At 48.1% G+C, this 14,429-nt stretch overlaps 1 protein-coding gene across 1 annotated transcript in view; it reads left to right on the top strand.

Annotated features, from left to right (window-relative positions):
* The first annotated feature begins 42 nt into the window (after positions 1 to 42).
* The window catches only part of DNAH10 (dynein axonemal heavy chain 10), a 149,394-nt gene continuing 135,007 nt past the window's right edge, over positions 43 to 14,429 (top strand). The window contains exons 1-5 of the mRNA XM_022597911.3: positions 43 to 904; positions 4,447 to 4,518; positions 8,241 to 8,341; positions 9,461 to 9,569; positions 13,801 to 13,916. Coding sequence (XP_022453619.2) covers positions 691 to 904; positions 4,447 to 4,518; positions 8,241 to 8,341; positions 9,461 to 9,569; positions 13,801 to 13,916 — 612 coding nt within the window. The 5' untranslated portion in view covers positions 43 to 690. The remainder of the gene's footprint in view (positions 905 to 4,446; positions 4,519 to 8,240; positions 8,342 to 9,460; positions 9,570 to 13,800; positions 13,917 to 14,429) is intronic.

Here is a 14,429-nt window from a genome sequence, read left to right as displayed (position 1 = left end):
ACTCTGTAGCCAGTGTCCCTTCTTGGGGCTCCCCCTTCCCTGATCCTGGTACACCGGAAGAAGCTTGCCCCTTCTTGGGAATCTTCGCTGTGTATTTGCTCTTCTGACGCCCTTTGATCCATAGCGACCCGAGGGCTCAGACTATAGTCCTTTTGCCTCGCGTCCAACTTTGCCTCTACCACCTCCGAGATACCGTGACCTTGTCTGTCACGTATCTTGCCACTGTTTCCTTATCGACAAAGCGGGCAGGACAGTCCCAGACGCCGTGGCGGTTAAGAATCACAGGAGGCCTTGCGCATGCAGCGCTTATAAGGATCCTGGCGCACCTCCAGGTCTGCAGTCGGCTGCCTTCCTACACGTCTTTCCGTCCCCGGGGCTTGCGTGCGGCTGTCCAGCTCATCTCGGTCCTCCCAGGAGGAAGGGGGCGCCCAACCGGGGGAAGAGCCCCGACCCTCCTCCGCGCGCAGGCTGGGGCGCCGCGGCCCCTTCCCAGGGGCTCCGCGCCACCCTCCCGGGTCCCGCTTTGCGCCTCTGAGAGCGCGGGGCCCGGGTGCAGGGGCGCCCGGGGACCGTGGGGCCGCGTGCCCGCGGCGGCCGTTGCCGGGGCGCCTGTTGCTAGGGGCGCCGTTACCACAGACGCCTGCCCGGCGCTACACTCCCTGAGCCCGGTGCTGCCGGCTCTGCGGCGCCATGGACGACCTACGGGTGCTGTGGATGCGTGACCGAGTGTACACCGCCTTCGGCATCACAGACCTCCAGCTCTTCGAGGAGTTGCTGAACCGCAACGACGGCGAGGTCGAGGACCTCATCCTGTGCTTCCTCAACCAGACCAGCGACGAGGAGGGCGCCTCGACTCTCTTCTTCTACCGCAAGGTGGTGCCCGAGGAAGTGGAGGTGGAGATCGGTGAGCCCCGCGGCCGCCCTCCCGCCGCGCCCCCTCCTGCCCCGTTCCCCACCTCACCACCGCGGGGACTGCAGACCCGCGCCCACCCCGCACTTGGCCTCACGTGCAGTCCGCAAACGCTTATTGTCGCCCACCGTGTGCAGGCACAGTCCAGGCACTGGGTGAACTGGACAAGCCCACTTGGAAAGTCAGACCTTGAATGAATAATCACAACAAACCCTCATTTAGCGCTTACTCTGTGCCAGGTACAGTTCCAAACGCGTATATCAGCTATTAATCCCATGAAGTGGGTGTATTGTTATCCCATTTTACAGATGAGCAAGCTGTGGCACAGAGAGGGTTAACTAGCTCATCCACACAGGTCACATAGTAAAGACTCAGAAGAATATGTGTCGCTGTCCAATGACGTGTCATAGAAGGATAGAGAAATGGCCCAGGGGCTGAGAGGGTCAGTTCATCCTCACTCAGATGGTGACAGGGTCTCCCAGAGGTGGAGAAGAGTGCCCCTTCCTATCTTCCCAGGCTCCCGACGTGCTATTGTAAAGTAACACCAAAACAATTTAAAAAGATTACAGTAGATTTAAACGTTTATGTTGAACAATTTAGCATTTTAAATAAAAATAATGACAGTGACTGATGCCCAGAACCTTCTGTGGAGGTGGCCGGTCCAGCCCACCGACACAGAGACGGCCTGGGGTGGGGGGGAGGGGGAGACAGGACAGAGAGCAGGGGACACTCAGAAAGGAGATTGAGAGACACACAAGTTCTCTCCCAGTAGGAACACCAGTGTCAGTGCAGCTGTCACGGACCGGGTTTGTGTGATGTGTCCCATCAATGTCAGTCTCCTGTGCTAGTATCACATCTTCACGAGGCTTCTGGATCCCCTACAGGACCTTTCACAGGGTGGGATGGCAGAGCCAGGCAGAAGTTGTTTTTTCTTAAAAGGCCGTTGGCACATTTATTTTAAATGTACATTCTTTGCACAAAATAATACACCTTTCACTGTAGAAAAATCCAAGCCCATAAACAAACAATAACAAATTGCAAATGACACCCAGAGAGATGACCCTTGTAACATTTGGAATCTAACTCTATCCCCCCCTCCCTTCCCCGGAAGACCTTTGGACCTGGATGTTACATTATAATAGGACCTTGAATTTAGACTCTCATGATCACCAAGTGAAATTCTGGATACAAAGATACACTAACAGGATTGACTTTTACATGTACCATATTTCAGTAGCCCTGATTTTGTATACTTGAACATATATATATATACCGAGACCCTAAGAAATGAATGCAACTTGGACTTCTTGTGACCTCTGAGGGCTTCTGTTAATAGTTCGTGGCTGTTTTCTGTGCTGTGTATACTACCACATGTTCAGCCCAGTGTCTCCTGGCAGGATGCCCCTGTTCTATGTGAAAGGAGAATTTAGTCTCACTTCCGAGGGTCCTCCTGCTTAATTCCTCCAAAGCGTCCTCGGAAATCCCCCGAGCACTATGTCTGTTTCTGGTCTGTCTCTAACCCACCCCTCAGCCCACCCCAACGTTCTTCCCCTCCTTTTCTGGGTCTTCTCACTGTCATCACATCTTGAGAATGGCAATGTATTCCCTGCTGAGGATGCCGTCCCCAGAAACTCAAAGCTACTGCTCCTGGGGGCACTAGTATGGTGTTGAGTGTTGGGGGTTGGGTTCTGGACAGAGGTGGGGAGACGGGACCTCCTCCCCAGCTCTGGGTTTCAAGTTGTCACTCACCCTGTGCTTATTAAGCCTGCAGACTCACAAAGACCCTTGGTCAGTTTTATTGGATCCTTTATGGGGTCTCTGGTTTGTCCAGAGGACCTGGAGTGGGGTCAATGCGTGTCCCTTCATCCCTCTTTTCTCTCTATTTCTGCCTCTCCCCTGGTCAAGACTTCTCTCTGCTCCTAGTTTGAATGGAGACAGATGCTGGCAGGGTGGTCTTGAGGAAAGAGGGGTGTCTAGACCAGCAACAGCTAGTCCAAGATGCTGTTCTAATAGCTAAGCATGTGTTGTTTCTTGAAATAACAAAATGGAACCATCCTGTCCATATCACTTGATAACTTGCTTACATTTTTACACAGTAATTTTTAGAAATGGCACACTTACACAGTAATTTAAAAATTACACGGTATTAAGTAATTAATACTTACTTCCAGTAAGTATCACTGAAAGATGTTCTCTTAAAAATTCACATAACATAGAATTTAGAAACACAGAAAATAAAAAGTGAAAAAATAATCCTTCACTCTTCCCTCAGCCCTGTTCCCATTCCTGTAGGTAACCACTAGTGGTAGTTTGGTGTATATCCTGCCAGATCTCTTCTCAGATCTATCTGTCTATCTATCTATCATCATTTATATCTTTCCAGATAATGGTATGTATATAATGATAATATGTAGATATATATATAGAGTTCCTGAAATCATAAATAAGATCACTCTTTATATAGTATGTTGTGACTGGTCCTCCCTCAAAGATATCTTGCAGAATTTTTCATGTCAGTACCTATAGATCTATGTAACTTTATAGATGTACCATATTTTATTTATCCATTCCCTAATGAATGGACATTTATCTTTCCACAGTATTTTATCTTACACACGTCACAATGTGCGTCTACCTTTGTACTCTTTCGGTATTTCGTGGGAGAGATTTCTAAAAGTGGAACTGTGGGCTTGGCGGGTGTGTGCATTTACAGTTTGGATGGGTCCTGCCAAACTGCTCTCTAGAATGGCCCTCCCACTCCACACCTGGCAACGGTGATGAGGTGTCCGTTTGCCAACATCCTTGCCAACATTGGGTATTATCGTTAAAGTTTTTGCCAACCCCATAGACGAAAGGTGGATGCACTTCCTCGTTCTCATGTACATTTGTATCATAATTAGTGGAGTTGAGCCTCTTTTTTTATGCATGATGGTCATTTATATTTCTTTGGGGTGCTTGTAACTATGTGATCATCCTGTGTCCTTCATCTCATGGGGAATTTGCACAAATCTTTCTTTCATGTCCCTTAAGGCTGTTTCCAGTAACTGGGATGTTTCTGTGGGACTGTGTGTTGGTTCGCAAACCACCCCCATACAACGGAGGGCAAGGAGAGACCAGAGAAAGAGGCAGCCAGCCACTCCGGATCAGTAGGTGGCGGTCTTGGGCGTGGCTGGCCGAGATCACTGCCCGCCCGCCGGCATCTAAGAGTTTACAGAGAGGCCTTCCCGGGGTTCAGGCACCCACACTGTCTGGCAGTCTCAGCCACACCTGATCTCTCCAGGTGCATTCTTGAAATGGCTTCCACGTTGGGCATGGTGGGCAGGGTGGACATCCCCAGGACAGGGCAGGGGCAAGGGGCCTCCGATTGCCCGGGGTCAGCTCGCAGGTCGGGCAGCGGTCCTGTCTTCTTGATGACCTCCTCCAGCCGACTGTAATAGGCACGACTCTCCCGGGGCCATGGACCAACCCTCAGTGCCAAGGAAAACAGTGGAACAATTATGTTTTTTTTGTTTCTTTTGCTTTATGTGGCTATAAAGACGGCAAGATTCCTGGCCCGTCTGAGGAGGAAGAAGAGGAAGAAGAGACCCAGTCGGCGGATAGAGCATCAGGTCTGGAATTGGGGGTGAGCGGCACTGGGGAGAGGGGCCCGCATGCCCAGACAAGAATCAGTTCCTGCTTTTTACTTTTGTGAAGCTGCGACTTGGTAAGAAGTACAAGGAGAAAGCGCTGGGTGTGCATAGGTTCATTATTAACTACCTGACGCTGCCACAACCAAGGACCACAGACTGGGTGGCTTAGAACAACAGCACTGCCTTGAAGGAGTGCCGGAGGCTACAAGTTCAAAATCAAGGTGTGGGCAGGCCCTGGGGCCGGATCCTTCCTGGCCTTTCCCAGTTTCTGACGGCTGTAGGCTTCCTTGATGTTCCTTGGCTTGTAGACACATCCCTCCAATCTATGCCTCTGTTGTCACATGGCTGTCTGCCGTGTGTGTGTGTGTGTGTATGTGTGTGCGCGTGTGTATGCATGTATGTGTATGTGCGCACGTGTGTATGCATGTATGTGTGTGCACGCATGTGTACGTGTGTATTTGTGTGTATACGTGTGTGTATGTTTGTGTGTATATATGTGTATGTGTTTTTATATATAGTGTGTGTGTGTGTGTGTGTGTTTGAATCACCTCCTTTCTCTCATAACAACACCAGTCATTGGATTCAGGGACCACCCTCTCCACTATGACCTGTTGACGAAAATAATAAACAATCAATAATAAGAATAGAAAAGATTTTTATTCGAGCCAAACTGAGGACTACGGCCTGGGGGCCAGCTTCCCAGGTTACTCTGAGAAGCTGCTCTGGAGAAGCAGGGTTTTCAGCACAGTTTTATATCTTGTCAGAACAAAGAACATTAAACAAGTCAGGAAACCTTTCTTCAAGGTTTCAAAAAACAAACAAACAAAAAAAACAACAGAGCAGCACGTACATGCACAGCACATACAGCAAGGCCTTGGCACCTGGGAAGGGAGTCGTATTATCAAGGGAGGACCAGCATTGGTGTCCCAGGAAGGGAGGCGTTTAATCTTTATTTTTTATTTATTAAAAAAAATTTTTTTATTGGGGTATAATTGATTTACAATGTCGTGTTAGTTTCTGCTGTACAGCAAAGTTAATCTGTTATACAAACACGTATATCCACTCTTTTTTAGATTCTTTTCCCCTACAGGCCATTGCAGAGTATTGAGTCAAGTTCCCTGTGCTCTACAGCAGGTCCTTATGAGTTATCTGTTTTATATATAGTAGTGTGTATGTGTCAATCCCAGCCTCCCAGTTTATCCCTCCCTCCCTCACCCCCCCGGCAACCATACGTTTATTTTCGACATCTGTACCTCTACAGTCTTCATTTCCCGCGTGGACATCCCTTACTTCGGGTCAGTGCGCCCTTTTCTTTAATAATTAAAGCAGATATACAATGTCGGTCTGATAGGCCACACACAAGCTATTTAAATGAGCATCAAATCCAAGTGAACTCATGTAGAAGCCAGAATGACTTCTCTTCTCTGTATCTCAATATATGAACGTTTCTTTTATCAGACCTCATCTCAACTAATTATATCTGCAAAGACACCGCTTCCAAATACGGTCACATTCTGAGGTTCCGGGTGGACACGAATTCAGGGCGGGGGTGGGGGTGGCACTCTTCCACGCAGAACAGCACATAACATAAAAACACCCAGGCTTGTACGGCAGTGTCTCCGACAGCTCAGCCAAGAGCGCACAGTGTGGGCTGTGTAGAGAAGGCTGCCACTGTGCCAGCTACAGATGCCATCCCTTTGGGCGAATCAGAGGCGCGAGTCAAGGCTTTTGCTGCTAAGGAATTGAAATGTCTCCATTAGAGAGCTTGCTGTGACACTCCTGGCTGGGCCGTGACACTCGGTCCCCTGCAGGCTTTGAGTTACTTTCCTGTAGTGATGAAGCAGCCGTGGCTACCTGCGTTGGCCCTGGGCTGCGTTCTCAACCAGGGGTGATTTTGGCCCCCAGGGGCCTTTGGTGATGTCTGGAGACATTTTTGGTTGTCACAACTAGAGGGCAGGGGCTTCTGGCATCTCATGGGTTGAGGCCAGGGATGCTGCCAAACGTCCTACGATGCTCAGGCCTGGCCCTACCACACAGAATGATCCAGCCCCAAGTGCCGGAAGTGCTGAGATTGAAACCCTGCTCCAGACCATCACGTCACCAGCAGAGCTAAACAGCCCCCTTTCTCCCGTAACTCACCTTCACTTACAACAGCAGAAGCTGTGGGTTAGACACCGCACTTTACCAAGATCCTGAGTATTTGAAAACCAGAGGGGAAAAAGGATTGGGGCGATGTGCAGTGTTTCCTATAGTCATCTTAGTTTTTTCAGAAGAATTTATTTTTAACCACAAAATAATCCCCTCCCTAGTAAAGATTGGGGGAGGGGAGAGGGAGAACTACAGGTTTAGAAATACAGACCATCCATTTTTTTTTTTTTTTTTTTTTTGCGGTACATGGGCCTCTCACTGTTGTGGCCTCTCCCGTTGCGGAGCACAGCCTCCAGACGCACAGTCTCAGCGGCCATGGCTCACGGGCCCAGCCGCTCCGCGGCATGTGGGATCTTCCCGGACCGGGGCACAAACCTGCGTCCCCTGCATCGGCAGGCAGACTCTCAGCCACTGCGCCACCAGGGAAGCCTGACCATCCATTCTTACTGAGACTTGTCTAGGTTGGATTTTGATAAGACAGACGGTGGTCATGAGGGCCACAGCCATGTTTACTGATGGCTTCCTGCTTTGGCACCAATAAATCCGTGATCAGGAAAGACTTGGGAGAGAGGAGGCTGCTTGAGGAAAAGGTCAGGAAACACTTCTCTGACACAGCAAATTAACGTTCCTTCCAAGTGTATTTTTTTCTTTTTTCTTTTTATCGTGGTAAAACACATGTAACATGAAACACCATTTTAACCGTTTCTAAGCATACAGCTCGGTGGCATTGAGTGCACCCATCGGTGTAGTTTTGAGTCCAGGCTGTTGCTCTTGCTGTAATAATGCTGCTTCTCCCGGCCGCAGACTGTTTCCTCTGCCAGCCAGCATGCCCGACACTCAGCCAACCTATAATCGAGTCCTCCTGAGTCTGACCCAGTAGATGTTATTGTCCCAGTTGATGGATGAGAAAACCCATTGCAGAGAGGATCCCGACCCCACGCGTTGATTTGATTCCAGAGTCGCACTGACTTTGTCCAGTGCCTTTCGAAGGAAGACCCACACAGTTCGGGAAAGCTCCCCCTTCTCTGCAGGCTTCGTCAGCAGCTCTCAGGGCTGTTCCTGGCAGGCTGTGAGGTTTCCAGTCCACATCGATAACCGTCGACTTGCAAGGCGTACATACGTTCATTTTATTTAGATTACTTTTCTTTCCATCCCCCATCAGTTCCAAGTTTTATAGTGAAAAAGGAGTAGATGCTAACACGTTAACTCTAAGTCTCATCCTGAGGATAACCCCCCACTTTTAAGTAAAAATCTCAGAGAAGTCACTCATTGGACCCTGTAGCTGGAACACGCACGCACACACACACACACATGCACACACGCACATGTTAAATTTCCGACGGAGGACCCATCAAAACTGCAGCACCACTCTCCTAATTGTAATGTAAGTCAAGGCTTCAGTAGGATTCGTTTGTAAAAAATGTACGTTCAGCTTTTTGATAACACGCCGACTGAATGAAACATGCTGTTGTCCAAGATGCAGGTCTGGTCTTAACAGTAGGAAACCTCATTTTCCAAGTATTTCATCTCACGCATTGAATCATGTTTTGCAGCTAAGAATTTGCAGCTGAGAACGTATTCCGTACCTCAGCCTTCCACCGGCCTAGAGGATGAAGAAATGGACCAAGAGAGGGTAGAGAACCTCCATGTCAAAGTACGCACGGCTCTTTCTCCTCTTGGGTGGGGTAATGGGAATTTCACGCCCTCGGATGAGTCTGGGTAACCGCCACAGCTCATACAAGGAACGTATTGCATTGGAGTGGAGATGATAGAATCCTGTGTCTGGGAGTCCCCGAGATCACCCTCGGATTGAATGATTTGCCACAATGACTCACAGGACCCAGGAAGGCTTTTATACTCGTGGTTATAGTTTATTTCAGTGAAAGGATGCAGGTGAGTATCAACAGAGAACAAGGCACACAGGGCAGAGTCCGGGAGAAAATAGGCACAAGTTGTCCTTTTCAAGTGGGGCTTCAAGGACAGCATTCATTCTCGCAGGAGCCATGTGTGACAACACGTAGGACATTGTGCCAATCACGGGGGGCTCACCCAAGCCTTGGTGTCCAGGGTTTTTACTGGGGGTAATCACGTAGGTGTGAAGTGCCCACAGTTAGTCTGCAGTGCCCCCCGGCCGCCCCAGAGGACAAACTGATGTGGTGTGACCCAGGGCCCCAGGCAAACAAAAACAGGCATTCAGCATAAATCATGTTGTTAGTATAAACTCTGCAGCATGACCCAAGGCCCCAGGTATACAGAGATGCTCAGATCAGCCAGGATGTTCCAAAAGCTTAGAGGTTATCACCTAGGAGCCGGTTCTGGGCTAGTCTTGAGAACCGTTGGAATGTGCAGGGTTTGGACAACCCAGGCCTGCTGAGTTAACCATTTACTGCACAGATCCCAGGGAGGGAGCATAACCTTAGGATGCAGACGTTTGGCCTGAGCCGTGCTAAATGCAATTAGGTTCAGCTGCTCTGTGAATATGCCTCCCCACAAAATACCCGAATTCAGAACAGGTTTGTTGCAATTTGTGGCCCAGAAAAGCTCGATCTGGACATTTCCCAGGTCACTTTATTCAAGTGTAGCTGCAGTGGCCGGTTGGTGAAAGAGTCAGGCTTAGAGTTCCGCGTCTGGGTGAATTTCAGCTCATGTGTGTGGTCTGCTGGGAAATGAGTTCAGCAGTGCGTGGAGTGGAGAGCTCAGGTGTACGTGAATATTAGGTGATTTGGATGCACGGTTGTACCTCCACATGACTTTTTTGTTCCCCGTGTTTCAGAAAACTGTTAAGCAAATCGTGGAAAAGACATATCTCCATGTGCTTCGTACTCCTGTTCCTGAGGAGTTTCTGAACCAGAATGTGGTATATTTTCTCAGAAATACAAAAGGTATCTTTCCAGCACGAGCGTGTGTGAGTGTGGGTGTGCGTGCATGTGCGTATGTCTGAGACTCTTTAATTTTTACATGTCCTTGAGAAGATAGCTTTTTTTTTTTGCGTTACACAGGCCTCTCACTGTTGTGGCCTCTCCCGTTGCGGAGCATAGGCTCCGGACGCGCAGGCTCAGCGGCCGTGGGTCACGGGCCCAGCCGCTCCGCGGCATGTGGGATCTTCCCGGACCGGGGCACGAACCCGTGTCCCCTGCATCAGTAGGCGGACTCTCAACCACTGCGCCACCAGGGAAGCCTGAGAAGATAGCTTTTTTATTAGTACTGTCAATCCTCATTATTCACGGATTCCATATTTGCGACTTCACCGACTCACTCAAAATTTTTGTAACTCCCAATCAGTATTTCGATGCTTTCATGGTCATTTAAGGACACATACAGAGTGGGGAAAATTTGAGTCACCCAACACTCATGGACCCGGCTGAGGTCGGGCAAGGCCGTGCACTGCCTTCTTATTTCATTGAATGCTATAAACAAGTGTCTTTATCATGCTCTGTTTAGTACCACAGTTTTCTAATTTTGGGGGGTTTTGGGGTGATTTCGCTGTTTAAAATGTCCCCAAGGAAGGTGCTGAAGCGCTGGCTGGTGCTCAGAGAACAGGAAGGCTGTGATGTGCCTGGCAGAGAAAACTCGTGTGTTAACGTAAGCTTCGTTCAGACGTAAGTGATGGTGCTGTTGGCCATGAGTTCAATGTTAGTGAATCAACAGTAATGTTAAATAACTTGTCTTTAAACGGAAACACACATAAGGAAGGTTATATACAGGCAGAAATCATTTTATTGCGCTTCGCAGATACTGCATTTTTTTTTTTTTTTTTTTACAAACTGAAGGTTGGTGGCAACCCTGTGTGGAGCAAGTCTATCAGGGCCATTTTTCCAACGGTATTTGCTCACTTTATGTCTCTGTGTCACATTTTGGTGATTCTCTCAATATTTCAAACTTTTTCATTATTTATTATATTCGTGATGGTGATCTGTGATCAGTGATCTTTGAAGTTACTCCTAGGACGCACTGAAGGCTCAGACGATGGTTAGCATTTTTTAGCAATAAAGTTTTTCTTTTCTTTCATTTTTGGCCGTGCCACACGGCATGTGGCATTGTAGTTCCCTGACCAGGGATCAAACCCGTGCTCCCTGCAGTGGAAGCGCGGAGCCCTCACCACTGGACCGCCAGGGAATTCCCAGCAATAAAGTATTTTTAAATTAAGGTATATACATTGTTTTTGTTAGACATAATGATATTGCACAGTTAATAGACTACAGCATAGTGTAAACATACTTTTGCACTGGGAAACCAAAAAATCCGTGTGACTCGCTTTATTGCGATATTTGCTTTACTGTGACCTGGAATCGAAACCACAGTATCTCCGAGGTCTGCTTATATTGATGGTTGATGAAAATGTTGTGACCAGAGGTTCACAGGAACCTAGACCCATATTTCCTGTAGGAACAGTGGCTCAGCATCCACTAATTCTGTGTTCGTGGTGACTTCATAGAACATAACTACTGCAAATAATGAGAATTGACTGTATTGATGTCATCTTAGTTCTATTTATAACAATTAGAGGAAGATTCAAAATGACGTCACCCTGAGTTATAAGACGAGTTTTGGTGGCCTTTCTCCACGTTGCTCTGTGATTTTATTTTATTTCATTTTTTTAAATGTTTTGGCCGTGCCTCGTGGCAGGTGGGATCTTAACTCCCCGACCAGGGATCGAATCTGCACCCCCTGCATTGCAAGCCTGGTCTTAACCACTGGACCGCCAGGGAAGTCCCGGCTGTGTGATTTTATTTTATTTAATTTATTTTTTTTACATCTTTATTGGAGTATAATTGCTTTACAATGGTGTGTTAGTTTCTGCTTTATAACAGAGTGAATCAGTTATACATATACATATGTTCCCATATCTCTTCCCTCGGCTGTGTGATTTTAGATGGAGGTGCCACTCAGAAGCCAAGTTCATCCTTCAGGGTAACTTCTTGGCTGGATGTTCCCGCTGTGCATTCCCACTGCACTGCCCAAGTGATTGTTCTCTGGTCTCTTCTGACCCTTTGCTCTTCCTCTTGCCGTATTCCATCCAGGCTGACTCTCCGCTCTCTCTGACTGCGCTTCCCCCATTTCTTCTGCCGTTGCCTCTACCTCCCAACCTGTGCATAGCATACCCTAAATTCTAGAACATACATTCTGTTGCTTTTCTTTTCCTTTTTTGAACTTTGATGGCCCTTTGGATCACGACCTCACCGCTAAGCTCTGAGCTTCTGTAATTCGTTCTTCCCAAGTGAGTGGGAATAAGAAGAAAGATGACAGATAGAGGCTCAGTATTAAACAGCTACTCCCGTTACAGTTCTTGTCTGGGGAGGGGCCAATCTCAGCTCAGTGTTTCCCTTTTTAAATTTTATTTATTTATTTATTTTTGGCTGCACTGGGTCTTTGTTGCTGTGCGTGGGCTTTCTCTAGTTGTGGTGAGCAGGGGCTACTCTTCGTTGCGGTGCGCGGGCTTCTCATTGCAGTGGCTTCTCTTGTTGCGGAGCACGGGCTCTAGGCGTACGGTGTTCAGTAGTTGTGGCACAGGGGCTTAGCTGCTCCGCGGCATGTGGGATCTTCCTGGACCAGGGATCGAATCCATGTCTCCTGCATTGGCAGGCGGATTCTTAACCACTGCGCCACCAGGGAAGCCCAATGCTTCCCTTTTAACAGTAATCACAACCCAAAACAGTAAGTCCCCTACATACGAATGAGTTCCGTTCTGAGAGCGCGTTCGTAAGTCCGGTTGGTTCGTAAGTCCAACAAGGTGAGCCTAGGTACCCAACTAACACGATTGGCTGTATAGTACTGCACTGTAATAGGTTTATAATACTTTTCACGCAAATAATACATAAACAAACACAAAAAATAAAGAAAGCAGTTTTAATCTGTACCCTTGAAAAGTACAGTAGTGCAGTACAACAGCTGGCACACAGGGCTGGCATCGAGTGAACAGGCAGGAAGAGTTACTGACTGTTGGAGGAGGGAGGGGGTGGGAGATGGTAGAGCTGAAGGATCGTCAGCAATAGGGGACGGAGGGCGAGCTGCAATGTCACTCACGCCTGACGCTGATGGCACAGGTTCCGGTTCCTTGCTGGAACCAGATGCACGTTCGCATCTTTGAAAATTCTCCACCTGAAGGTTCGTATGTAGGGGACTTACTGTAACAGCAATAACCAGCTTTGGGCAGGGCGGGAACGGCATTTACCCCGACTTTATTACTGTTTACTCTCATCATATTTTTTTTACAGTTATCTTTCACTGATGTCAAGCTTTCTTTCTTCTTTCATACTTAGTTTTTACAGTTTCCCCGTAAGTAAATTTATTTCAGTAAAGAAGCATCTGATAGAACGAAACCTATTAGGCAAAGAAGAGTGCGCGACTACACAGATGCTGGGAAAGGCATGTAGACTGAAGCTTGTGAAATAATTGCAGTTGATATGTTTGCTGTGTTTCCCAGTTAGATTGAGAGAAGGGTCCAAGGGACCTTTAAAGTGTCTACCGAGCTGATGGGTGCTGACTGATTTTTTGATCAGGGGGCCGGTGGGGAGATGGGGAGGGAGGGAGTGCACATCAAAGAAAACCTGGCCGAGAGGTAGACTGTTCCCAAACTTGTCTTTTAAAACCCCACGACTTGGGACTTCCCTGGCGGTCCAGTGGTTAGGACTCGGTGCTCTCACTGCCGGGGCCCGGGTTTGATCCCTGGTCGGGGAACTAAGGTCCTGCAAGCTGTGCGGTGTGGCCAAAAAATAAAGAAAAAAACAACAAAAAAGCCCCCCAAAAGCCCGTGACTTGAAAGGTACTTTGGTGATGAATTGGGGAGGCATGGCTGGGAGTGGGGAGACAGAGCAAGCAAGGAGCCCAAGAAACGTTTCTAGAAAATCCAAAGTATTTCTATCCTTGTTCAGCTGTAGACGCTCCAACTAGATCAGCTCATGTGTGTGGCTCCTGGGTGCTGCTATGTGAACCTCTGAACCACAGCACGACCCTCAGCATGTATTTGTTTCTCAATGAGCGCATATCCTGACCTGTGCCTGGAACATTCCTTTGTAGTTACTTGCGAAGGAGGAGCTGGTTCCCGTACGCTTGGAAATGTTATCTGTGTCCACTTCCCTCCTTATTTCATTCCCCAAATCTGTTCCTGTTTAGAGACCATCTCTGAGGCGACAGACGTGAAGGAAGCTGTGGAAATTATGCCCCAAACACTGGAGTATGGAATTATAAATTCACATGTGCTTGGTCTCCTGAAGGATATTATATGTCAGGTAAGTACGGATGGAAAAAAGAATCTCAGCACTGTTTAAGAGTAAGGCCATCTAATTCATTGATTCCACACAGAAGTGGTCAGCAGCTCTTAGATTCCAGGTGCTGTCATGGCCCCTGAGGACAGTGGAGCAGTGAGCAGGACAGATGACAGCCCTGTGCTATGGGAGGTTATACTGGGGGAAGGACACCAAACACCAACACATAAACTGGAAAATATCAGGTAGTGACAGGTGGCATTAGGAAAATAAACCCTAGTAATGTGATAGAAATGACCTGTTCATACGTGTGTGCATGCGTGTGTGTGTGTGCAGGGGGTGGTGGTAAGGGACGACCTTGCTGGGGAGGTGACATCAGAGCTTTCTTTATAGACAACCAATAAAATAGCCCATAAGCAGCCTTATTCACTAATGATAAGTTATTAGGGATATGTAATAGGGTGGGACTGAGGTGGTCAGGAAAGACCCCTTCCCTCTGAGGAAGTGGCATTGAATTGAGGGGGGAATGAGGTGAAG

The sequence above is a fragment of the Delphinapterus leucas genome, chromosome 14 (assembly GCF_059928025.1).
Source record: "Delphinapterus leucas isolate spDelLeu-1000000601 "Yukka" chromosome 14, BTC_Dleu_Yukka2, whole genome shotgun sequence".
Lineage (NCBI taxonomy): Eukaryota > Metazoa > Chordata > Mammalia > Artiodactyla > Monodontidae > Delphinapterus > Delphinapterus leucas.
Note: the sequence above shows the minus strand (reverse complement) of the source record. Positions and strands in the feature narration are given on the sequence as shown.